The sequence below is a fragment of the Chlorocebus sabaeus genome, chromosome 24 (genome assembly GCF_047675955.1).
Source record: "Chlorocebus sabaeus isolate Y175 chromosome 24, mChlSab1.0.hap1, whole genome shotgun sequence".
Lineage (NCBI taxonomy): Eukaryota > Metazoa > Chordata > Mammalia > Primates > Cercopithecidae > Chlorocebus > Chlorocebus sabaeus.
This window is the reverse complement of record NC_132927.1, coordinates 26,517,447-26,544,301: the sequence shown is the minus strand read 5'-3', so window position 1 is coordinate 26,544,301 and position 26,855 is coordinate 26,517,447. Positions and strand designations below refer to the sequence as shown.

Sequence of the window (26,855 nt, the reverse complement as noted above, 5' to 3'; positions counted from 1 at the left end):
CACCTCAGTTTTTCCAGTTTATATTCCCACCAGCAGGGTACAAGGATTCCTATTTCCCTACTTCCTCATTAATTAAGGGGATGACACTCTTTCCGTTGTTTTTATAGATCTGCACGGAACAATGCAGCTTCTCTGCATGACTGGAGTTTGTTTTGTCTTTGAAGATAATCTCACTAGGATCCAGACCATACCTGCTGGAGAGTCAGGACTCTGGATTTCTGACTGTTTTGAGGACAGCTACTCTCATCCTAGGCTGATCTGAGTTTCTGGGTCTTTCTCTGCCTGTTCTTTCCTCTCCCCTTCCCTTCTCTGCTGCAGAAAGTGTTTTATGTGGGTGTCAGCAACATCAGGACCTTCCAAACCCCTTGCCCCAGTATCATCCCTGAATGCAAAACTCACTTAGAGGCCTAGGGAAGAGATTAGAGCTCTGCTTTTCCTCTGCCACCTCAGGTGTATTCTAGCTTACAAGACACTTTCACAGAACAAAAATTCAGGGAATGGAATGGGAAGGCAAAAATAGCTGCTTGATGCTGACTTGGCACATTGACTTCGACCAAATCACCCAGCGCCTCGTCCTTAGTACTCTGGTGACCACAGAATAATCCTCGCGCAGTGAGTAGTGGAAGTCAGGAGGAGTAAACTGCCTAGATGTCATGAAGGGAAAGCAATAGACTTGTGCAAAGTCTATTCTTGTCCATTTCCCTGTGAATCCAGGTTGCTGAACATCGGCCGATGTCTGAGCTGTGGTTTCCTCCTGGTTTTGAAATTTAGTTACTAGAAGACAATGCTTTTGAATGGCTTCTTTGCCATGACTTCCACAGGTCCTGCTGGCTGTTGCCTAATGAATGTCTGATAGGCCTAGCCCCTTGGCAAAGCAATGTTTTATTTGCAAAATTATGCTTGTCCAGTGCCTCCTGGGAACTGAAAGCCTGGCATCAGCAGAGGAACGCAAACCGGGCAAATCACGGATCTCTAAGGCTTGCATTGCTTGGGGGCCATGGCACACAGCACTGCTAAAAGCCTAGGACAATCTGTGTGTTTTAGGAGCAAACCGATGCCTCGCACTTCTTTTTTTTTTTTTTTTTTTTTTTTTTTTTTTTTTTTTTTGAGACAGAGTCTTGCTCTGTCGCCAGGGCTAGAGTGCAGTGGCCGGGTCTCAGCTCACTGCAAGCTCCGCCTCCCAGGTTTACGCCATTCTCCTGCCTCAGCCTCCCGTGTAGCTGGGACTACAGGCGCCCGCCACCTCGCCCAGCTAGTTTTTTTGTATTTTTTAGTAGAGACGGGGTTTCACCGTGTTAGCCAGGATGGTCTCGATCTCCTGACCTCGTGATCCACCCGTCTCGGCCTCCCAAAGTGCTGGGATTACAGGCTTGAGCCACCGCGCCCGGCCAATGCCTCGCACTTCTAAACTGTATCCTTTGCTCCCTCCCTGAGAGGCAGCCGTGTGCTCTGGGCTTCCTAGGTAAGTGACTCACACCAACTATAAGCCTGGCTTATGACCTAGAAAAGGAAACAGGAAGTGGCTTAGAGACATAACAAGCACAGCCCAGGAGGGGCTGCCATGGAATTCTCCTTAGGTGAGAAGGGGTCCAATGGGCAGAGGGGCAACTTGGCATCCTCTCTTTCCCCGCGTTACCACGATGCCCTTGGCAGGGACCATTTGATGGGGAGTCGGATGTCTTCCTGGGGGTGGTGAACAGGGGTGAGGGAGGGGGAACTGCTGCTGGGTCAGTAGCTCCTCTCCAGAGTGAGCCCATCTGTAGAATGCCATGCCCCTTCTCTATCCCATCTTTGCAAGTGGGCTTGGGTTCTTGGGATGAGTTTCATCAGGCCTTATACATGCAGACTGTGAAGAGGTGCCTCCAACAAGAAAAACCAGTCTCTGGCAGGTCCTCTAAGGGCAGGGATTCTGGAGAGGCCGCCCTGTCCTCAGCTTGGCCCTGGCACATTCTGGCTGCAGGTAAGATGGCTGCAGCAGAGGGAGGGGAGGGGCCTCCCTGTTGATGGAGACCACCATGCAGGGCTTCACTATGCTTCCCTTTCTGGCTCTCCCAGGGAGGAAGGGTGGCTGGTGGCAGGGCTTGTGGAGGCTCAGTCCTGGGCCTGGTCCTGCTTCTCTTAGAGGTGGCTGGTTGTGCAATGGCATCCCGGCTGCTCCTCTTGGAGCCCTATGACCACAGTTCCAGGCTCCACCCCCATTTCTCACCACTGGTGGTGAGAAATGGAATTTTTTGTTTTGTGTTTTTATGCTGTTCCCATAACACCCAGCAACTATCCCCAAGGATGAGTCCTGAAGACCCGTAGCCATGGCAGGGCAGGGCCTAGGTACTGAAGGAGGATCCCACTCAGAGGCCAGTTCCACCCACTGCAAAACGCCCTCTGAGGACCCTCACTAGACCAGTTCCTCAAAGTGCGGTCCGCAGGCTGCCATCAGCGGAATCATGGGGTGAGGAAGGGGCTGGTAAAAACACGGGTTCTTGGCCCCCTCTGCAGACCTCCAGAATCTAACCCTCTCAGGAAAAGTCCTGGAAATCTGTGTGTCTAGAAGCACTTTCTTCTCCAGGTTGGTCAGCTCAGAAATGTCTAAATACTTTTCTCAATACCAATCCCGGTCTCATTTATTATCCTTCTCATGAAAATGATTTGCTTCCTTTCAACCTTGTATGACCTCTGAAAATATGACCTAAAGCAGAGGGTCATATTTTCTTATGCATTCACATAAGAAACATCACCTGTGGCCTTCATTGGCAAGCATGGATTGCTGTTTTCAATCAGGGGCTTTGAAGGAAGACACTTTTGATCATCGGGCTGCCTCTATCTGCCTTTTCACTGAGTTGTCACTATTAAATGCCCTTCCCTGGCTTTGCCTTCTCTCTTCTCCACCAGAAAATGGGCCTGCTGCTCTAAGAGGTTGGACTCTTGAAGTCCTCTAGCACAGGGGCCATGAAAATCAATGACTTCCTTGTTTGCTGATGGAGCAGAAGTAGAATCTCTTGGTGTTTCCACAGAGAAAATGCTGACTGTGAAGAGCCGAGAAAGATGACATGATGAAGCCATCAGGGGAGGCACCAAACATCCTTAACTCTGCTCACCTATGGTTTTCTCCAGCCCTCCCAGAGCTCCTCCTGCATGAGTAATGCAGTGTGTGCTGGTCAAGTGTCTCACTGAAAAAAGAAAGAAATCCTGATTTGCAGCATTGGCCAATTTCTGTAGTGTAAATACTCCCACCATGGCAGATTTCAGGTTACCAACGGTTTCACAACTGGTTCACAAGTCTTGACTGTAATGACCAGCTCATGCAACTCCAGCACCTCATCATCTCCGCCTTGTCCCAGAAAATCCCCACATCACACCCAGGCTGAATATCACTTTCAGCTTCTCAGTCAGAAGGAGAAGTGGTTAAATATACCAGGATGGTAATGACTAAGTATCAGAATGGTGAGTGTGGAGGGTCAGGATGTCTGCCAAATTGGAGATGACTCTTCACTTCTCAATCTTGGTGTCTCATCTGGGGAAGGTGGAGGGAGACATGCACAGCTTCTCATGAACCGTCCTGGAAGCCCTTACCCCAAGGCCTCACAGGGCTCTCTCTCCAGGGCTTGCTCTTTCTCACTCTCTACTTTAAAAGCCTATGATTCATTGCCAGAGAACAGAAGGCTCCAGCCTAATGGGCCAAGTTGAAAATGGTGGGATTGGGAGCTGTCTAGACTCTGGGTCCTGCCTTTTGTTTTGGCTGGTGTCAAAATGGACTCTAAAAACTGGCCTCAGGAAGATTCCCCATCAAACAACCAAAGACTGAATAGCCTGGACTGACCTTTTTCTAATTTTTAGGGGTCTTGTGAACAGGAGTCAGGTGGGCGGGCAGCTCTTGTAAAGCTGAGTGTAACCAAATTTGTCCATAGCCTGTGACAGCAAAGATCACAAAACTCTTCCTTTCCCTTTAGGGCCTGGGAGTGACGCCGAGTGACGCCGAACCGAGGGGAGGATGGTGACCTATTTTATCTCCCAAACATTGGGCAGTCAGTTGCATTCGCAGATTTAAAATCCACCCACACTGCTGCAGTTTCTGTTCTCCTGCCCCCCAGGCATACTTCTGGCTGGAGCTGGTTTTGTAAAATGGAGTTGGCTGTGGGTGTGGGAGTCCTCCTCGGAGAGCCTGGTCTGACAGCCCCAGTCCACAGCCCTCCCATGGGCTTTTGGGCTGCTCCAGTCCTGGCAAGTGCACAGCGGCAGGGGAATCTGGTTTTGTCCTGGTCTCAGCTGGGGAAGTCTAGTTAAAGAAAGAAAAGGTCAGCCGGGTGCAGTGGCTCACACCTGTAATCTCAGCACTTTGGGAGGCTGAAATGGGCAGATCACGAGGTCAGGAGTTTGAGACCAGCCTGGCCAACATGGTGAAACCCTGTCTCTACTAAAAATACAAAAATTAGCTGGGCGTGGTGGTGGATGCCTGTAATCCCAGCTACTCAGGAGGCTGAGGCAGGAGAATCACTTGAAACCGGAAGGTGGAGGTTGCAGTGAGCTGAGGTCCCACCACTGCACTCCAGCCTGGGCAACAAGAGCAAAACTCTGTCTCAAAAAAAAAAAAAAGATATCGGTGGAAATGAGATCTTTTTTTTTTGAGTGCCTTGAATCTGGGGTCTCTCTAATATTCTAATCACTCAATCACTTAACAAATATTTATTGAGGGCCTACTAGGTGGCACACATTGGAAGACAGCGGAGGGTGAAGCAGAGTCTGCCCTCAGGGAGATTACAGTTTAGATTACAGGCAAGACAGCGCTTACACATATAATTCCAGATGAGTCAATAATGACAGGGGTGCAGAGGCTTTGAAGCAGAAGCATAAGGTGCAATGGGAACATAAAATAGGGAAGCTTAATGCAGACTGAGGGGCCTGAGGAGGGTTCCTCGAGAAAGTGAGGTTGAAGCTGAGAACCTGAGGGGTGGTTTGCATGCAGTACAATCGAAGGTTGAAAGGGAAGATCCTCCAATGCACAAAGAATTTATGCTGCAGAAACATTGTCTTCCTGAGGATACATTTGGGAATGTAGGTAGAAATTAACTGTCTTGCCTTCATATACAGTGTAGTGGAGACCACTGTGGATCTCCAGCGTTTGTCTTTTCTTAGTAACAAGTCCCCAGTTTTTGCTGGGTACATAGCTACCCAGAGAAAAAATTATGTGGCCACCTTACTATGTTCTGGCCAATGAGATGTCAGCAGAGGTAATGTGCGGGGCCTCTGAGAAGGCTCTTTTCTGCTACTGGCTGGAGGCTGAAAAGCCATTAGGGACCATGAAGAGACATGCTAAGGTTGGAGAGTCAGCGTATTACATGGAGCCTCCTCTGATGGCAATGGGCTGTGAACAAGCCCTGGATTGCCTATTTCCCGACTTCTTTTGTAAAAGGGAGAAATAAAGGTCAATTTTTTAAAAAGCGTCTATTATTTTGACATTTTCTGTCATACACAACCAAATATAATCCTAACTACTATACATGGCTTCTTTTTAGCTTAATGAAAAGATCATTGTTCTGCACTACACATAAATTACCTATTTCATAGAAAAGTCTGTTATTACAATATCTATTTTCCCAGCCTTCTTCTTCACTTCCTTGATCCCCTTATCATCCCTCGGCCCTGCACCTCCTCTCTTTCCTGACTCCCACACCACAGCTAGGCCTGCCCTCTGTGCTTTTGCATCCAGGAATGAATGAGACTCACAGCCCGAAAGTTCTCCAAGCCTCGGCTACCTTCCCTCAGTGGCTGCCCTGGCAAAGGTCCTGCAGCACGGAATCACACAAAGTCCAGCAAAGCAACTGGTCTTTCCTGCCCCTTCTCATCCTTCCCAAGAAAGTGTGAAGAGTTAGAATACTCAGGCAGAGCTGGAAAAAGCGCACCCTTTTAGAGAAACCACAAGAATGATTGGAGGTGCTTTAATTGAACTGCCCTGCCTTGGGGTTTTCAATCTATGCAGAATTTAATGGATCTGTTTCCCCAGTCTCCGGCTAACAAAATCCAAGACATCAAGAGTCAAGGGGTGAAGGTCAGCATGTTTAGTTACAAACCTTTGGGGCTGTCTGGGGTGATTGCAGGCCTCAGCATGCTGGCTTTGGGTAGGGTGAGGCTGGGGTTGCATAGAATTCTGTCCCCCCCGCCCCTGCCTCAAAAAAACTTGAAGGCTTAAACCCCAGTACCTCAGACTATGGCCTTATTTGGAGATAGTCTTTACAGAGGTAATCAAGCTAAACCGTGGTCATTAAGGTCAGCCCTAATCTAATCTAACTCCTGTCCTTATAAAAGGGGAAATTTGGCCGGGCGCGGTGGCAGCTCACACCTGTAATCCCATGACTTTGGGAGGCCAAGGGGGGCGGATCACAAGGTCAGGAGTTTGAGACCAGCCTGGCCAATATGGTGAAACCCCATCTCTACTAAAAATACAAAAATTATCTAGGCGTGGTGGTGCACGCCTGTAGTCCCAGCTACTTGGCAGGCTGAGGCAGAAGAACCGGGGAGGCAGAGGTAGCAGTGAGCCGAGATCGCCACTGCACTCCAGCCTGGGTGACAGGTGAGACTCTGTCTCAAAAAAAAAGAAAGAAAAAAAGAAAAGGGGAAAGGTGGGGACAGACACATCCACAGTGAGAACAGCGTGTGAGATGCAGGCAGAGGTCAGGGTGAAGCTTCAGCAAGCCGAGGAATAGCAGAGATTGCCAGCGAACCACCGGAAGCATGGGAGAGGCATCCAACAGATTCTGCCTCTCAGCCCTCAGGGAAGCCAGCCCCGCTGACACCTTGGTCTTACACTTCTAGCCTCTAGAACTCTGAGAAGACAAATTTCTGTTGGTTATGTCACCTAGTTTGTGATACCTTGTGGGGGTAGCCCTAGCAAACTCAGGCAAGGTCCTTCAAGTACCAAAGAATGGAGGAGTTTGGTGACAGCCGCTGGTCTCAGGCGATTTCCTTGCAGCCTCACATCGGGACATGAAGACATGGGGAGCAGCTGGCCTCCTCTATTTTTCTGTAGCTGATGGAAAGTGAAAAAAAAAAAAAAGCACAAACAGCCTCATGGCCTCGAAACGCTGCATCCCTTCAAGCATCAGGTGTTTCTCTTTCAGAAAGGTTATTTGCACCAGTAACAACTATGTAAATAGTGCTTGCTAATTTGCCAGGAACTATTCTAAGTGCTTTAATATTCTAATTCCTTTTGTTATTGTGACAGAGGAGGAAACTGAGGCACAGAGAGGTTAAGCGGGTTACTTAAGGTTATAGCGAGTTACAGCTAATATGTAGAGAAGGTGAAATTGGGGGTTTTTGTTTATTTGTGTAGAGTTGGGGTCTCGCCATGTTGCCCAGGCTGATCTTGAATTCCTGGCCTCAAGCAATCCTCCCATTTCAGCCTCCCAAAGTGCTGGAATTGCAGGTGTGACTGCACCCAGCTGAAAAGGTGGGGTTTGAACCCAAACAGACTCCCTCCAGAGTCCACACATTTAACCACGACATCTTTAAGTGCAGGAGCTGGAGTCCATCCGATCCTGTGTTGGACACAGTAGTTCCTGATTGAGATTGGTGTGCTGAGTGAAAGCCATTTCCAAGCCATGTCGTTTGCCACAGTGCGTGTGTGTGTGTGTGTGTGTGTGTGTTTTAACCCCTTGTGTCTATCACTGGTGGCTGGTGGCTGCCCCAGTCAGGGCTACCTTGAAACAGCAGTCACCCCAAAGCAGCAGGTTCCCCTCTCTTCTCATGCTCATTTTCTGGAACTCTTACCTGGCCTGGCTGGGCCAGAACTATCCCCTGGATATTCCCCTCAGTAGAGGAGCTCAACGAGTCCTCTCTCTACCTGCAGGCAACCAGGGTATCCTGACAGAGACCACATCCTTCAGAAAGGCCTTTTCTGCTCAGTTCCTGGGGGTCATGGTACACAAGATTACTTCCCAGAAAGCACGACTGACGCTGACTGGCAAGGTCTGTCTAAGTATCTATCTATCTATCTATCTATCTATCTATCTATCTATCTATCTATCATCTGTCATCTATCTATCTATCTATCTGTCTGTCTGTCTGTCTGTCTATCTATCTATCTATCATCTGTCATATATCTATCACCTATCTATCTATCATCTATCTATCTATCTATCTATCTATCTATCTATCTATCTATCTATCTATCTATCTATCTGTCTATCCATCCATCTAATCTTTTTTTTTTCCCTTTTCCCGGCAGAAAATCTAAATGTCTAAATGGGTAGGCATCCTTGAAGTTATGAACAGTCTTTGCAAACCCCAACTAAACCCTGTCTTTGTTGAATGATTCTTGCATGTGCACAAATGCACACGTGAAAAAACTTTGTATGTGATCTCTCCTGCCCGGGTTCCGTCCACCTCACCCACTGCTTGGTTTCTGCTTGTGGAATTGGAAGTCCGCAGGGATAGGGGAAGAAGGTCAAAGGACGTCCACAGGCTCTGCAAAAGCCAGCCACTGGGCCAAGCTGCCACCATCCGGCTCCTCCCACTGCCTACTTTACCCATCTCACCTCACAAGGGGCTAAGCTAAGGTTGCTTTGGGCATGGGTGGGGCTTTTTTGTTTGTTTTTTGAGACCATGTCTCACTCTGTCTCCCTGGCTGGAGTGCAGTGGCACAATCACAGCTCATGGCAGCCTCACCCCAGGCTCAAGTGATCCTCTCACCCAAGCCTCCTGAGTAGCGAGGACCACAGGTATGCACCACTGCACCTGGCTAACTTTAAAAACTTTTCGTGGAGACGGGGTTTCACTATGTAGCCCAGGTTGGTTTGGAACTCCTGGGTTCAAGCAGTCATCCCACCTTGGCCTCCAAAGTGCTGGGATTACAGATGTGAGCCACCATGCCCAGCCTACATGGGGCATTTTGTTAAACAGAAATGAAGACTCAGTTGCTACTAAGCATCTGTGCCACTTGTTCTGTGACAGCTGTTCATTTTTACTGTTTTATTCCTTACCATAACCGGATGTTAACCTCATTTTTAAGAGGCTACATTTGAGGCCTAGCAATTTACTCTGGGGAACTTGAATGAGAGGCTTGGAGCCTGGGCTACAGCAATTCTGAAAACTCCACTCCATGCCCACGATCCGCCATGTCAGTTACGGAGGCCCCAGAAATGTGTGCTAAGTCAGCATGGAGACTGTTTTCTGGGTAAGGACATTTGCATTTTCTCTTTTGTTTTTTCAACAATGAAAATGCTTTGAGTTGATTTTCTAGACTTGGTAACAAAGAGGATGATGACAATAATGATGCAAAAGTACGTGAAATTGGGCTGGGCATGGTAGTTCTTGCCTGTAGTCCCAACACTTTGGGTGGCCAAGGTGGGAGGATCACTTGAGGTCAGGAGTTCAAGACCAGCGTGATCAACATGGTGAAACCCTGCCTCTACTGAAAAAATACAAAAATTAGCCGGGTGTGGTGGTGGCGGGCACCTGTAATCCCAGATACTCAGGAGGCTGAGGCAGGAGAATCACTTGAACCCGGGAGGCAGAGGTTGCAGTGAGCAGAGATCATACCACTACACTCCAGCCTGGCAACAGAGTGAGACCCTGTCTCAAAAAAAAAAAAAAAAAGGATGTGAAATTGGTGGTAAATCATTTACTGGGGCCTATGCTGTGGTAGACTCATGGACAATACAAACATGAGCCTTGCTTTTTAGGAGCCTAAAGTCTGAATGGGAAGGTCAAGCTCTATGTGAAGCAAGTGGACAACTGAGCTTTCTCTAAACTGAAAGTGGCTTTACTGAGGATGTGATGATCTTAAGGACAGAGATCCCTCCACTTGTCTCAAGGAAGGAGGGATTTAACGTAGGAGTACACGTGGTTGGTGCTGTCGTGGAGACAGCTCCGAGGCCTGGGGAGGCCTCTCCAACTCACCCCTCCCTCAGGATCCCTGCTCTCTCTGTGCATCTGTCCCCTGCTCCTGTCTCTAATGATGCTTCCTCTGCTCATTCAGCTCCTGTTCTCTCCTAATCTCAACTTACATGTGACTTCACTAGCCGGGATTCTGTCTCCACCTCTAGACATCCTTTCATCTTCAACTACTACCCTAAGTAGTTCATTCTTTCAGTATTTGGTAGTTCTAATTCCCAGGAGAGGCTCTGATTGGCTCAGCTCCTAGGCCTCTGTAAGCCTGTGTTTTAGCAATCCTTGGTCACTTGTCTCTCCTGACAGTCCAGTCAGATGTGGCCAGGAATAATCACAAGATCACCTAAAGGGCTCTGGGCAGCTAGACACCTAAAACAATTCCAGGATGGGGGTCCCTGATGACAATCTCAACTAAAGGTCATAGGAAAGAGAATCGCTCTGAGCCAGAGAGAGTAGACTTCACAGGGCACCGAGATGGCCAGGACTTCAACACACAGCATTTACATCATAGGAGAGAAGAGGAAGCTGACAGGCAGGAATGGCTGTGGTGGTAGACTGTTGCAGTTTTCAAAATTATTTGCTTCCCTTCCCCATGGAAGGATTCTACATTCCTACCTAGATAATATCACACTTGGTAGTGTGAAACTTTTACCAATGAAATGTGAGTAGAAGGGATGTATGTCATTTTAGGCAAAAGCTTTGATAACCATTGCATGGTTCACCATGTTCTCCTTTCCCTCTGCCACAAGAACAACACAGTCCCACATAGGGACTGCTCCATCTGCTCGGGTCCCAGAATGGAAACAACCTGGGGCAGAATCAGAGCTCAATCATGACAGTCCATGATGGATACGTGATGCGAATAAGCCAATCTTTGTTGTGTGAAGCCACTGAGATTTTGGGCTCATTCGTTACCATAGCATAACCTAGCCTATCCTGACTGAGACAAGGAATATGTTGTGTTTTTAGAGTATCAGATAAATGGGAGAGAAGGATGGCAGTGAAGCGGTAATGAGAAGTGGGACCAGGAATCCAGGTGTCAGGGAAGGAAGACATGAAGCAGGCAATGAGAAGATCTAGAAAGAAGGAGGAGACTCTGAGAGCCATTGTAAAGGAAGATGTAGCCGGTTTTGGTAACAGGTTGTGTGTTATTCTCCTTGAGCTGTGATTATGGTTTGGCTGTGTCCCCACCCAAATCTCATCTTGAATTCCCACATGTGGGAGGGACCTGGTTGGGGGTGATTGAATCATGGGGACAGGTCTTTCCTGTGCTGTTCTTGTGATAGTGAATAAATCTCACGTTTTAAAAAGGGGAATTTCCCTGAAAAAACCCTCTTTCCTTCTCTGCCACCATGTGAGACGTGCTTTTCACCTTCTGCCATGATTGTGAGGCCTTCCACATGGAACTGTGAGTCCAATAAACCTCTTTCTTTTGTAAATTGCCCAGGCTCAGGTATGTCTTTACCAGCAGTATGAAAATGGACTAATACAAGCTGCCATCACAAAATGCTCTAGATTGGGTGGCTTAGACAACCGACACTTATATTCTCACAGTCCTGAGAACTGGATATCTGAGATCAAGATGCTGCTGGCAGAATGGGTTTCTGGTGAGTTCTCTCTTCCCGTCTTGAATACAGCTACCATCTTGCTGTGTCCTCACATGGCCTTTCCTCTGTGTGTATAAAGAAAGAGAGAGACAGATTTTTGGTATCTCTTCCTGATCTTGTAAGGAAACCAGTCCTGGCCAGGCGCCATGGTTCACACCTGTAATCTTAGCACCTTAGGAGGCTGAGGTGGGAGGCCAGGAGTTCGAGATCGGCCTGTGCAACATAGTGAGACCCTGTCTCTACAAAAAATAAAAATTAGCCAGGCATGGTGGCACATGTCTGTAGTCTCAGCTACTGGGGAGGCTGAGGCAGGAGAATTGCTTGAACCCAGGAGGTGAAGGTTGCAGTGAGCCAAGATAGTGACACTGCACTCTAGCCTGCATGACAAAGAAAGACCCTATCTCAAAATAAATAAATCAGCCTTTTTTAAAAAAGGGACACCAGTCTTATCAGATTAGGACACTGTCCTTATGACCTCATTTAGCCTTACTTCCTCCCTTAAAGGCCCTGTCTCTAAATATAGTCACACTGAGGGTAAGGGCTTCAATATACGCATTTTGTGGGGGCAATTCAGACCAGAAAAGGTTGAAATAGGGAACGAAGGAGAGTAAAGGATGAAAAAAGCTCCTAATTTACTACTTTGCCATAGTTGGGAGTTGGAAGCACTCTGAGACGAAGGTTTGCTTTTAGACCAAAGGAATCAGTGGTGGGGTGGTCGTGTAGCTTGTGATTTCCCGCAGGCACTAGGGATTGGGCTCAGGGTTAGAGAAAGAGATGTGGGTGAGGCAGACTATGGAAACTGTGTTTTGGTTTGTAAATATATCCAAACAGGTTGTGAGAAATGGAGCACAAGCACCACACTTCAGGAGAGAGGCCACGAAGAGGACCCTCAATCCTAGATGGACAGAAGGAAGAGGAGGGAATGAAAACAAAGATCTTCCAATGGCGTCATTCCACTGCCTGGGGCAGACCCCAGAATGAGTTGCTCTGCCACCTGAGATCGCTAGACAGAGCCCCCATCATCCGGGAGAGCAGCCAGACAGGCAGGCCCGAGACAAGGGCTCGCGTGGCATGGGGCACAGGGCAAGGCTCCCTTAGGTTGTTAATGTGGTGGATCCGGCACAACTAAATGCAACTCAGAGATTATTTATTTTTTCAGTGTTCAAACCTTATTCATACTCTTGTTAAAATTTCACTCAAAAAGGCAGTGCATGGTGTGGCTCATGCCTGTAATCCCAGCACTTTGAGAGGCTGAAATGGGCAGATCACTTAAGCCCAGGAGATTGAGACCAGCCTGGGTAACATAGACCCCATCTCTAGTTCTGAAAAATAAAATTAAGTAAAAAAGAAGAAAAAGTTTGGCCGGGTACAGTGGCTCACACCTGTAATCCCAGCACTTTGGGAGGCTGAGGCGGGCGGATCACGAGGTCACAAGATCGAGAGCAGCCTGATCAACATGGTGAAACCCCGTTTCTACTAAAAATACAGAAATTAGCTGGGTGTGGTGGCACGTGCCTGTAATCCCAGTTAGTTGGGAGGCTGAGGCAGGAGAATTGCTTGAACCCGGGAAGCAGAGGTTGCAGTGAGCCAAGATCGCGCCACTGCACTCCAGCCTGGTGACAGAGTGAGACTCTGTCTCAAAAAAAAAAAGAAGAAAATATTCACACAAAAAAATCCATGAGGTAGGTGTCATCTCCATTGTAGAGAACAGAAGATCGGAGAAGCAAGGGAACTCTCCTGGGGTGAACAGCTCAAGTGACTGAGGCAGGTCTCCTACCACTGTCACGAGCGTCTGTGTGAAGAGAGTCCACCAACAGGCTTTGTGTGAGCAACAAGGCTGTTTATTTCACCTGGGTGCAGGCAAACTGAGTCGGAAAAAGGAGTCAGCAAAGGGAGATAGGGGTGGGGCAGTTTGATGGGATTTGGGTAGGTAGTGGAAAATTACAGTTAAAGGTGGTTATCTCTTGCGGGCAGGGGTGGGGGTCACAAAGTCCAGGGTGGGGAGATCACGAGATTCATTGTCCAGCCAGCAGGAGAAGTGTCACAAGGTCGATTGATTAGTTGGGGTGGGGCAGAAACAAATCACAATGGTGGAATGTCATCTTTTGTGGTTCTTCAGTTGCTCCAGGCCATCTGGATGTATACGTGCAGGTCACAGGGGTTATGATGGCTTAACTTGGGCTCAGAGGCCTGACAACCACCACATTGCCTTTGGGATTCCACCTGCATCTTCCCTTGGAGAAGTCCCCCATGTGGAGATTTTGCAGGTTTTAGCTCGAACAGAGTTCAAGGCAAGGAGCAAGAAACCACTTGAAGTGATCATTTCCCAGCTCTGAGGGTCTCTTTCCTGTGAGTTTGGTCACAGTTTAGCCTCTGTCCTTGGAAGCTTCCCAGAAACAAGACCAAGACTATCTTTAATATTAAGGGGAAAACAGGGCTTTTGCACTAAGAAAGATCTGCATTGCTTTTGAAACTCCTAAAGTACACATTTGTGTTTTCTCTTGCTTGGAGATGTCATCCAAGAACTGGCCACTCCCTGACATTTCTATGGAATCTCTTTTTCTGGAATGGTCTTCCCAGATCCTCTGGATTCCAAAAGAGTGCATCCGGAAGTTCCCATGGCAAGGTTCTCATGGTAGTAACAGCGTGTACATAATTCTGTTTAATACTACTTGCTGCTATGTGAGACGCACAATTGCACCCATTGTTCCCGTTGGCAGAAACTGACTTCTGGCTCCAACTTCTTCATTTTTTCTACTTCTACTTCTGCTTCTACCAAGGAACAGCTGGAGACATGAGGTTGCTGGCTCACACACAATAGGCCCCAAAAGCGCCTCCAGTCCTCCCCAAGCTGTGTGAAATTAACTCAGCATTGCTTTGTATAGTAAGACATACTGGCATCGCTGAGTGAACGCCTAAGCAGCTCTCACTGTCTCCACCTGGCCTGAGAGGTCCAGCAGGTGCTACTGCTCTGGTGTGTCTGGTTCCAGGATATTCAACTGAAATACCCCTGCTGAAAGGATGGTAAAGCTGTATTTTTTGTTGGATATTTAAAACAAGAAGCTGTGAAGTTTCCCAAAGGCTCTGAATCTACACTTCAAGGTCAAGAAAAAAAAAGCATTAACCTAGTTTAGCTGTATTTTAGGAAGCAGATGCTGGGCACCTGAAAGGCCAAATTTTGCTTCTAGCTACAGGTTTTCTGCAGAGAAAACAAGACAGAGCTCAACTTAGGGCACATAGATGAGCAGGATAGAGGATGTTGCTTAAGGACCCTGCAGCTCTGGACCCTCCAATGACTAAGTGTGTCAGAAAGAGCACGTGTGACCATGTTCTGTGGAATGTATGCATTTGTAGGATGCTTTCTGCACAGGCACTTTTCAAAGAGCTTTCTCTTTGGAGGTGTGTGTGGGGCAGACAGGGTTGGACCAATATGGGGGGGTGCAGGGATGGGGAGGACATAGTGAGTGCAGGTTCTACCGTTACTGTAGCCTCTGAAAACATCATATGGAAATTCCATTGCAACTGGAAAACCAGAGTCATGGGAAGTCAACTTACACCCCTTAAGTTACAGAACAGCCATCAACGAGGAACTCCATTTCTTTTTTTCGCTTTTGTTTTTGAGACGGAGTCTCACTCTGTCGCCCAGGCTGGAGTGTAGTGGCGAGATATCAGCTTACTGCGACCTCCATCTCCCAGGTTCAAGCGATTCTCCTGCCTCAACCTCTCGAATAGCTGGGACTACAGGCACATGCCACCACACCTGGCTAATTTTTTGTATTTTTAGTAGAGATGGGGTTTCACTGTTAGCCAGAATGGTCTCGATCTCCTGACCTCGTGATCTGGCCGCCTCGGCCTCCCAAAGCGCTGGGATTATAGGCATGAGCCACTGCACCCGGCCGATGAACTCCATTTGTAAAGTGTTAAAGGCTCATACATTACGCATCTTATTTAGTTAACATTTGCACTGGCCACAACTTCTATAAAGGAAGCTGCTGTGTTTTAGCAGTCCACCAACTAGAATCCTCTCCCTTAGGCCTGGAGTTCTCTCACTTAACCCACCAAGTGGAATTCTCTCACTTAGTCTTATGCCAAGGAGGCACTTGCCCCAGGCCTCCTGGGAAGCTTTCTTTATTCTGATTCACCAGTTTCACCCCTGAAAGTGGTATAGGACAAGACCTTGTTGGCTGGCTATGGTAGATGCAGGGATTTCTTTTTTGCCTAGGAAAAAAAAAAAAAAAAAAAGCCAAGAAAAAATACCCAGTGTTTTTCTCTGTTGCTATGTAACAAATTATTCTTTTTTTTTTTTTTTTTGGACGAAGTCTCACTCTGTCCTCCAGGCTGAAGTGCAGTGGTGTGATCTCAGCTCATTGCAACCTCTGCTCCCTGGGTTCAAGCAATTCTCCTGCTTCAGCCTCTCGAGTAGCTGAGATTACAGGCACCTGCCACCACACCTGGCTAATTTTTGTATTTTTAGTAGAGACGGGGTTTCACCATCTTGGCCAGGCTGGTCTTGAACTCCTGACCTTGTGATCCACCCACCTAGGCCTCCCAAAGTGCTGGAATTACAGGCATGAGCCGCCATGCCCAGCCACAAATTATTCTTAAACTAAGCAACTTAAAACAACAAACAGTTATGATCTCACAGTTTCTGTGGGTTAGGAATCTGGGGCTTAGTTGGCAGTTCTGCCTCATGGTCTCTCATGCAGTTGCAGTTAAGCTGCTGGCTGGTGCTGGCATCATCTGAAGGCTCAATCGGGGAAGGATTTGCTTGCAAGCTCAGTCATGTGATTGTTGGAAGGCATTATCTCCCTGCTGGCTATTAGCCAGAGACATCTGTTCCTCACAACCTGAGCCTCTCACAGCATGCCTGAGTGTCTCATGACATGACCGCTGGTTTCTCCCAGAGTGAACCAAGAGAGAGAGGAAGAGAAGGAGAGAGAGCCCATGACAGAAGCCATAGTCCTTTATAACCTAATTTCAGGAGTGACATTCCATCATTTCTGCTACATTCTTTTGGTGACAGAGGAAACCCTGATGTGGGCATAGGCTATGCAAGGGTGTGAATTCCAGGAGGCAGGGACCTTGGGGGCCATCATGGAGGCTTGTTTCAGAAAGGAGAGAAGACGAGGGAGAGCATCACGCAATGAAAAGTTTAGTGATATGACCTGGCTAATGAATGAACAGCTCTTCTATTAATGGGATTAGTGTCTTTCAAAAGTCAACATCTGTGGGCCTTCCCTGTAAAGTCAGGTATTTGGACGAGTATGATCTCTAACTTTTCTAAAGTCTGGGGTATTTGCAATTAGAGATTATTGAGGAGAGGGGTAAAGAAGGGGAAGAGAATAGGGAGAGAGAAACTTGAGCCCCATGAAGCAGCCTGAGCCCTGAACCCTGAGCCTGCTCCAGGCTCCAAGCCCCAGTCCTAGTGGATTCCACAGCTCCAGGACCAGGCTGGATGCCCAAGTCCTGCCATTTGCTGAATGAGGAAATGGGAACAGTGAGCTCTAATTTAATAGCTCCTGCCTTGTTCCCTGAGGTTTCCAGATCTATTTCTGTGCACAAGCCAACAGAAATAAGTGAGGGCACACCGAGCCTGGGGAGAGGGCACTCCTGGTATACAGAGCTGGCACCAGTTTGTGTGTAAAATGATGGGGCTTCCTAATTGCCTAAATGTTTTTCAGAGTGGAGTATAGTCATCCTAGCAACTGCTAGCACCTGAGCAGTTCTTGAGACCATCATTTCTTCTTATTTCACATCCTGCCCAACCCTTGCAGACCCTTCTACCTACTGGTAACTGGGATCTGCTGGACCTCATGGAGCATATTATTCAATGGGCACCAGGGAACCTCGATGTTAAAGTGCTCTTATAATTTTTTTTTTCTTTGAGACAGGGTTTTGCTGTGTTGCCCAGGCTGGAGTGCAGCGGTACAATCATAGCTCACTGCAGCCTCAAACTCCTGGGCTCAAGCCATCCTCCCACTTCAGCCTCCACCCCCAAATAGCTGGGACTACAGCTGTGTACACTACTATGCTTGGCCAATTTAAAAAAAATTATTTTTGAGACAGGGTCTCGTACAAGGCCTAGGCTGGCCTTGTACTGCTGGGCTCAAGTGACCCTCCTACCTTGGCCTCCCAAAGTGCTGAGATTACAGGCAGGAGCCACCATACAAGGCTGGAAAAAATCTTTGATGGGGCTGCTTCTGCTCTGGGAGCTGCCTGCTGAAAGAGAAGGGCCAGGCTTCACTCAGCCAACTTGCCTTCCTTTCTTTGAGTTCGGCACAGGGAAATACCAGCTCCTCAGAACTGGAGATGCATGGACTTTTGCAGTTTTCAAGGAGAATGGCTTGTTCTCAGAGATGAGTTATCTACTTCAGTAACCATCGTGAGCATTCCGTGGAAGTGCCAAAGTCTTACAATTACCCGTGTAATTTCTTGGCACGTTTGGTGACGCCTGAGTCATCCCAGGAAACATCCTGGGTGTTTATTCTCAAATGCTGAGATTTCATCCTCAAGTTTTGAGCTGCTCCTTCAGGAAGGTTTCCAGTTTTGCAGTTCTCATCATAAAACCATAACCTGTAACTGCCCAGGAAGCCCCCAGCGCTAAGCGGGGAGTGTCTGAGATTGCCAGACTCCAGGCAGATCCCTAAGACCCCTGCAGAACTGAGCTGGGGCAGTGCGGGGTAGGAGGAGTTGGATTCTGTTTGAGTCAAAGAGAGTTAACTGCCAAAATCCTCAGCAAGGTTTCCTTCTGAGAAAAAATAAAGAAGCCTAATTGGAAAGAAAGTGGATTTCTAAACAGCCAGCTAAGATCTGCGGTTGCATCCTGCTACACTGAGAACATCCTAACATTTCAGACACAAGATCGGGGCTGTCTGCTGTCATTTGAACTGGCTTGGGATAAAATAAAAGTTGTGCTTTCATATTATGAGTCATATGGCTCTGTGAGCTGGAGCAGAGGTAGTTATCCTCGTGAAGACCCATGTTCCATCCCTGAATTACTCAGGACAGCTAGCTCTCCAGGACTGGGACTTCTCATCTGGCCAAGCTCCTCCCAAAATTTAACACTCACCTTCCCTCTTTCTTCGCTTCCTGTCTCTTTCCTTCACTTGCCTTCTTCAGTCTCAAAAAGACATTAAGTGATTCCAGATCTGGATTTCAAAACACTCTTAAACAACCAGAATCCAAGAGATAAATGGAACTTTAGAGGCCATCTAATTTAACCTCTGTGTTAATTCTGAAATCTTCAAGGGTCTGGCCTCTGACAGACACCTTCATGATAGGAAGACCATGATGACACAAAGCAGTTCATTCTCTTTGGATGACTCTATTATTGTAGAAATGATTTTCATATTGACTTTCTTATACTGAAGTTGGCCTCTCTGAAACTCACTTGTATCAACTCTTACTTTACAGGTCGGGCACGGTGGCTCATGCCTGTAATCCCAGCACTTTGGGAGGCCAAGGTGGGCAGATCACAAGATCAGGAGTTCAAGACCAGTCTGGCCAACATGGTCAAACCCTGACTCTACTAAAAAAAAATATATATATATATATGAAATATATATATGAAATATATATATAATATATATGAAATATATATATGAAATATATATATAATATATATGAAATATATATGAAATATATATGAAATATATATGAAAAATATATATGAAATATATATGAAAAATATATATATATATAAAATATATATATATATGCCAGGTGTGGTGGTGCATGCCTGTAGTCCCAGCTATTCAGGAGGCTGAGGCAGGAGAATCGCTTGAACCCAGGAGGCAGAGGTTGCAGTGAGCCAAGATTGTGTCACTGCACTCCAGCCTGGGCGACAGAGCCAGACTCCATCTCAAACAAAACAAAACAAAACAACTCTTACTTTACCTTCTGGGCTAACCCAGCATATGGCTACTCCTTCTCTATAGCAGTCTTTCAGATGTTTGAAGAAAATTGCTATGAGGCAAGGTGATGTGACCAAAGCATACAATTTGGATCTTGGGTGAGTCTCAGATTCGCCCCTATTGATTGTGTGTGAATTTGAAAAAGTCCCATAACCTCATTTGCAAGTAGAGATACTACCCCCCATTGCAGGCAGTGTATCTATACCTCTGCATTGAGTGATCTCATATTGGTCTCTTGAACTTGGTACTGTAGGAATATTTACACCATGGAAATTGGCAAATACTACCAATGAGGGCCTTTTGCTTGTTTGTTGTTTTACTAGCACACCACTAACCATATATCAGTTTAGTGGTAAGGATAAAAGTGCAAATAAATGTCCTTTATGAACTATAAAGACCATAGAAAGTATAAATACTAGTTATTTTGATAGACTGTCACAAAGTGGTCCTCAATCAGTCACACTCCTGAATTTGTACTTTTGTGTAGTCATTTTTTACATTCTTACTTTGGCTGCTCTTGTGACTTTCCTAGTCCAGTAGAAAGCAACAGAAATTCTGGGCCCGGGCATTTAGAGCCCTGTAGCAGCCACTTTCACTGTCTTGCTGCCTTGAGAAGCCATGAAGTCTAGGATAGCCTCCCTGAGTATGAGAGGCTCTGTGGAGAAGGATGGTGAAAAAACATGAGGAGGGAGGTGCCCATTCCAGCTGAGGTCGTCGACATGTGAGTGAAGTGATCAGGGCTCCTCCAGCCCCAGTCGACCTACCATCTGGCCCCAAATCTATCAAGGAGCCCAGCCAACACCATGACACCACATGGGGCAGAGGAAAACTCCCTGGCCCAGACTGCAGAACTGTGAACAAATGAATGGTTATTGTTGGTTTAAGAAACCAGGTTTTAGTCGTGGTTTGTACATAATGATCAACACACACTACAGTTATTATCAGGCCCCTCCAAGTCTTTTCTTGTCCAGCTTAAACTTTCCCAGATCCCTGGATGGCATCTCAGTCTTCCTCTGGATGGGCTCCATTCACCAGTCCTGGGATAAACACGATGCTTGCCCCCAGAGCTCTGACCATGCAGAGCTTGAGGGAATTCTGCCCCGGGCTCTGGATCCTAGATGAACACTTCAGTTGGAAGGCGAACCAGAGCTTTTGGCACACACAGCTCACTCTGAGCTCATTCTGAGCCTCTGCAGACAACTCAAACCCCCAGGCTGTGAAACTAGGCCCTCCCATCCTGATATACTTTTAAATTCCAAGTACAAGGTTTATAGTCATCACCACTAAACTTACCTTTTCTTATTTATTTATTTATTTATTTATTTATTTATTTATTTATTTATTTTTGAGATGGAGTCTTTCTCTGTTGCCCAGGCTGGAGTGCAATGGCGTGATCTCGGCTCACTGTAAGCTCTGCCTCCCAGGTTCACGCCATTCTCCTGCCTCAGCCTCCTGAGTAACTACGACTACAGTTGCCGGCCACCATGCCCGGCTAATTTTTTTTGCATTTGTAGTAGAGACAGGGTTTCACCATGTTAACTAGGATGGTCTTGATCTCCTGACCTCGTGATCCGCCCACCTCGGCCTCCCAAAGTGCTGGGATTACAGGCATGAGCCACCACACCTGGCCACCTTTTCATTTTTAACTTTTTATTTCAGTTTTTGAAAATCTGGACTCTGATTTGATTTTAAATTTCACAACAGCTATAGCATTTCCTTACATACACACATTCACCCCCACACCCAAACTCACATCTGTCTAGACTCGTGCACATCCAAATACACACAAACCCCTATGCACATAAAAGGCAGAAACTCATTTCAGTTTTCATAGCAGCTATGGTATCTTCTTAATAGTCATGGATCTTTGTGGTCAGCCTCCTGACTTCTTTCTCAGCCTCATCTCCTCATCACTTCCAGTTTCGGTAGAAGAAACCACAACTCTAGTGACTTAACCAGTTAGGGTTTATTTTTCTTAGACAAAAAGAAGCCCAGAGGTAGGGAGTCCAGGACCAGAATAGGGGTCCCGTGATGCCATTAGAGATCAGGTTTCTTCAGTTCTTCCATTCTGCCATTTTTTCCATTATTCTCATGATTTCAGGATGGCTGCTCTACCCTTAAATGTGGCGTATGTGACAAGAACAAGACAGAAAGGAAAAAGGGAAAAAGAAAAAAGGCAATTGCCACTGAGTCTGTTCCCTTTTATCCAGAAATTAACAGCCTTCCTGGAGCCCCTGCCCAGGAAACTTCTAGTTACATTCATTGTCCAAAACTGGGTCATGTAGTGACCCCAGCTGTGAGAGAATCTGGGGATATGAATATTTGTAACTGGGCATATTGCCACTCTGAGAAAAAATAACTGAGGTTGTGTTAATAAGAAAAAAAATGGAGAAGGATAAAAAAAAAGAAAAGAAATGGAGAATTAATTATGAGTAGAGAACTAGCAGAGTTTGCCACATTCTCCCACACATACTATAAGTTTCTGTACCCAGATACGTGCCAAATTTATTGAAAAAAGGTTATGGAAAATAAGGCAATGCTGGAGGTTGCAAAAAAAAAAAAAAATTAGTCACAAGTTCTCTCATTCCTGTATAAACAACTCTTTTCCATGTGACTTTGACATTCTTCTCATCAGGAGTCTATTTTTCCACTCTTTGATTCTGGGTAAAGCAACTTGTTACTCGCATTAACCAGTAGAATGTAACAAAAGTGATTCTATGTGACTTTCTAGCTCAAGAGGCCTTTCAGCTTCCATTCTTGCCCTCTTACAACTTGGTACTACATATAAAGAATCCCAGAATAGCCTCCTTGAGGATGAGAGACCACACATAGAAAGAAGCCCAGCCAACAGCCAGTACCAACTCCCAGACATGTGAATGAGGTCATCTTAAAAGATCCAGCTCCATTCGAGCCTCTAGATGACAGTGGCTGCAGAAGTAACTTTAGAAAACCACCCTGCTGAGCCCAGCCCAAATGGTTGCCCCACAGAATCATGAGCAAATAAAATGACCATTGCTTTAGATATTAAGTTGTGGCATGAATAATGAGTTAATTTATTTGTACAGTACAAACAAAGTAGGTAATATTTGTGGTGTTGTTGGATCTTAGATTGACCCAGGCCAGGTTTTCAAAGTTTGTTCACAGGAGCCTTGCATGGAAGGCAACAGGAAAGGCAAACTAACCACTCCCCAAGTCCCCTGCCCTCACCCATCAGGGCACCTTGCCTCTATCCATTTTGCAGAATTGGGTCCTGCATAAGATCTTATTTTTTAAAAAAAAACGTTGAATAGCCTCTCAATCGGATCATCTCTAAGTTTCCTTTACTCTAAAACACAATGACCAGTCATAGAATTTTACTTGTTTTGGTAGTTGCATTCTCCCTACCTCTCTTTCTGCTCCTTTTCCTTTGTATTTCATCTCATTCACCCACATCACAGTTCATCATAAAAGCACCTGGTGTTCTTCAATTACTTGCCCTGATTCCCCTCAGCTGCCACCCACCTATCCACCTACATACTCAGCACCCAACCTTTTCCCTGCCCTTTGCAACCCTCCTTAACAGGAAGCAGGGCTTATGTTTCATCCTAAAAAGCCAAGGCTAAACTAGGAGAGGTGGCGGGGCCTGTGTAATTCTCAGAGGTACAGACTAGATGTTGTCATAAGTGAGAGCAGAGGGCTGGGAATGACGCCTGCCCATGAGAGCCAGGAAGAAAGTTAAGTCTTTAATGGCTGACCTTTTCTAGAGCATTCTTTGTGCCAAGAGCCATTCTAGATGGTTACTTATCTCCCCAAATCCTAACAATCCCAGAAGATAACCCTTATCCTCTCACTTTACAGATGTAGAAATTGAGCCAGAATATCCAAAACAGGTCAACCTCTAGAACTGGTCATGAAATTTCAGGCACATGCAGGCTCTTCACAACACCTGTGCAGGTCATGCTCTGTGTAAGTTCAGTGGTTGCTTTCCTGGAGTTGTGTGGTGCAAACCTGCACAACCATACAATGGGGTGCAAGTATAGGCTCTGGAGCCAGGCTGCCTGGCTTCAAATGTCAACTTCATTAATTAATAGCTGTGTGGCATTGGGATAGCCACTTAACATCTCTGGGGCTCATTTTATTCATTTGCAATGGAGACAGTAATGACACCTAACTCATAGGCTCTTTAAAATATGGTTTAAATAAGTTAATATTCGTGACCTGCTTAGAACAGTGACTAGCTACATAAGTGTTTGATTTGAAAAGAAAATAGTCTGCAGCTCTACGGCATATGACCCAAGTGAGGCCAGCATCCTTTCCTGGGATTGATTTTCAGAACTGCAGACAGGAAGCTCTTTTTTCTACTGGGATTTCTAAATTGGGACTTCTGGTGGCCATGATCCTCACCACGTGGCAAAGGCGTCTCTGCTGAAAGAGAATGAGGCCAACATCCAAAGACAGAGACAGGCAGGAAAGAGAGCTGGAGAGAGAGTCCTGGCAGAGTTCAGTGGCCATTTTCTGTGATTCCTGCAGTCCCTCCTTCCATTCTGTCACTGCCCAGGAATCCTTCCCAGCTCCGGGAGCCTGTCAGCCTCTCTTTTTATTTTTGTTTAAATTGGGTGGGTTTATCTTCCATCCCTTGTGATTGAAACAATCCAGGCCAATCAAGGTGCTTTAGATCAGGGGTTGCAAAATCAAATACTTTCAGAAGTCATGGAGGTCCTGTATGGGAAATCATGTTTGATGGCAAAGAGTATATACAGAAATGTTTTTCCACTATAAGAATAAACAGCAGTGCACGTGCAAGGCCAGAAGCACCTGGACTCTTATGAGGGCTGTCACAGGGAGCAGTGGAAAGTGCGAACTTGTCACTCACTCACTTTATCTAAAAAGGCCCAGTCTATTTGGCCACGAGGGCCTGGGGTACTAATACCTACTGTTTCTCCAAAAGAAGACGTGAATCTGTGACTCCCAGCTTATAAATGTTGAATCAACATTTGCTCAATATTGTGCAATACATCTGCAAACCGAATGTGTCTCCAGGGTTGCAGGTTATCACAGTAGCTGGTCCAGTTCCTGGATTTCCCATGAGGGGGACTAACCTAAGAGTCTAAACAGAACCAGAGTCCTGGGACTGCAGGTCTGATGGAGGGTTTCCAGATTTCCCTGCTCCACTCTCACATCAAAGCTTGCCCCTTTTTAAAGGGACTGCTCCCCATGGACTGGTGGACCAGTCCCCTCCTCACCAGCACCCTCAGCTCCTCAATGTGGCTTCTTATCCTCAGGCTGTATTTCTCTGTGTGTGTTGGGCGGATGGTGTTGGTGGTTATGGTGCTAATAGAAGAGGCCTGCCAGCCAAAAGTGAACCCAGAGCAATTTGATGCTCCAGTTCTGCTTGGGATTTTATAGCTCATGTAGCTAGAACTTGGGTACCCAGGATCTGCTGCAGGAATGTTAATGGCGAATCAGGCAAAGTGACAGAGAGGAAGGCTTTTCTGGAAGTCTCTGAGGGCAGACCTGGCGGCAGCCATTCAAGACCTATCCTGTCTTGCTGAATTTTTAGCTCTGCTCTACGGAAGCACCGCTGCTTAAAATAAGACGGAGTGAGGGCAAACACCGACTTTAATGGGGGAGTAGAAAGTCAGCATTTGGGGCTCGCTTTGGAAGGCTCTTTTCTTGTGCTCTTCTTTCAAAAATAAGGAGGAGAAGCCCCTTGTGATGGTCCAGCTTTTGTCGATGCTGAAAGAAACAGCCAAGATGGAATTCTCTGAGAAATACTCCAAGGGTTTGGAGGCAGGTGTTGTTTCTATGTGAAAATGAAAAAAGATCCTGAGACTCCTTGCAGAAGGAAATGAGGTAGGAGTGAAGCCAAGGGGAAAAGCAGTAAATGCCCCTCCCCCTCAATTTGGAGACCATGAAGAGGGAAAACAGCCACAGCTCTGCCCAATATAGACACGTTTCTGCTTCATTCACCTGGTGACTCAGGGGCGTGTGGGCCAGGACCTGAGAGATGCCAAATATTCCTGAGCGGTCTCACCAAGAAAATCCTCCTCTCATTTATTAAGCTAAAGAGTTGCTGGGGTTTGCAAATGCTGAGACCAGAAGAGACAGCCCAGGGCTACGTATGGAACCCTCTGAGGTTTTGTCCTGAGAATCAATGAGGACATCAGCACCTGGGCAGCAGGCTATCCCTTTGCCCCTTTTCTCATTGTGAGTTGTCTTAATCCATCACACAGAGCCTGCTATCAGTAGGGGTTCAAAGAATGCTGCTGAATTGAATTAGAATAAGACACACAGGAGGCTGGGCGTGGTGGCTCACGCCTGTAATCCCAGCACTTTGGGAGGCCAAGGTGGGCAGATCACGAGGTCAGGAGATTGAGACCATTCTGGCTAACACAGTGAAACCCCGTCTCTACTAAAAATACAAAAAAAAATTAGCCGGGTGTGGTGGTGGGTGCCTATAGTCTCTGCTACTCGGGAGGCTGAGGCAAGAGAATGGCATGAACCCGGGAGGCGGAGCTTGCAGTGAGCTGAGATCGTGCCACTGCACTGCAGCCTGGGCGACACAGCGACACTCCATCAAACACACACACACACACACACACGCACAGGAAATGAATTCATCTCTTCTTTAAATAAGTGCTTATCTGAGTGGCCTCGGGATCCCCAATGGGTATTCTGTGGGAAGGGCACCCCTGGAGTTACCCTACTCAGTACAGCATTGCATCTGTGGCTCTGCTTAACTGGAGTAGAAGATGGAAGATAAGCCCTAGGGAATGCAAAATCTTATCGCTACTGAGGACATAGCTTCACATGAGTTGTGGACACAAGTCAGGGAAGTGAAATCCACCTGCTGTCATGATTTTAGGGGATTTCAGAGTCTAAGTCAATGAACTGGCCAACAATCTAGAGTCTTAATTCCTTGACATCTGTAATTCCAGTGACATCTGTAATTCCTTTTCTGTATCATGGGCACCCTCTCCCAGGGCCTCAGCCTGCTTTCTCCTTGAACTTCACCATCTCTGCCTTCTGCCCAGCTAGCTGTCTCTGCTTTTTGAGACAATACCAATCCCCATCTCTGGCCCCTTTGTTTCTGACCTATAACTCTTCCCCACCCTTTATAACTCCACCCAATATAGGTGTGAGGACAGTTGGGTCATTGGAACTGCACCCCATATCTTACCCCTTGTCTTAGTCTGTTGGGCTGTTACAACAAAATACTATAGACTAGGTAATTTATAAAGAACAGATGGTTATTTTTTCATAGCTCTAGAGGCTGGGAAGTCCAAGATCAATGCACTAGCTGATTCAGTGTCTGTGAGGGCCTGTCCCTCATATGGCACCTTCTTGCTGTGTCATCACATAGCAGAGGAGGAAGACAGAGATGATTGCTGTGTCCTCACATGGTAGTAGAGAGGGAAGGGCAAAAGAGGCTCCACTGGACCTCTTATGAGGTCATCAGTCCCATTCATAAGGAATC

The 26,855-nt window shown here is 46.7% G+C and overlaps 1 protein-coding gene and 1 long non-coding RNA gene across 2 annotated transcripts in view; both read left to right on the top strand.

The window, feature by feature from the left end:
- Positions 1 to 1,394: 1,394 nt before the first annotated feature.
- LOC103228949 (uncharacterized) lies at positions 1,395 to 5,976 on the top strand. Its single transcript, XR_012090956.1, has 3 exons — positions 1,395 to 1,577; positions 1,846 to 1,960; positions 3,009 to 5,976. It is a non-coding gene; the product is annotated as an uncharacterized lncRNA (long non-coding RNA).
- A 1,613-nt stretch (positions 5,977 to 7,589) lies between these two features.
- The window catches only part of LOC140710150 (uncharacterized protein encoded by LINC01588-like), a 32,642-nt gene continuing 13,376 nt past the window's right edge, over positions 7,590 to 26,855 (top strand). The window contains 2 exon segments of the mRNA XM_073011393.1: positions 7,590 to 7,608; positions 7,838 to 7,956. Of these exon segments, the coding sequence (XP_072867494.1) occupies positions 7,590 to 7,608; positions 7,838 to 7,956 (138 nt within the window).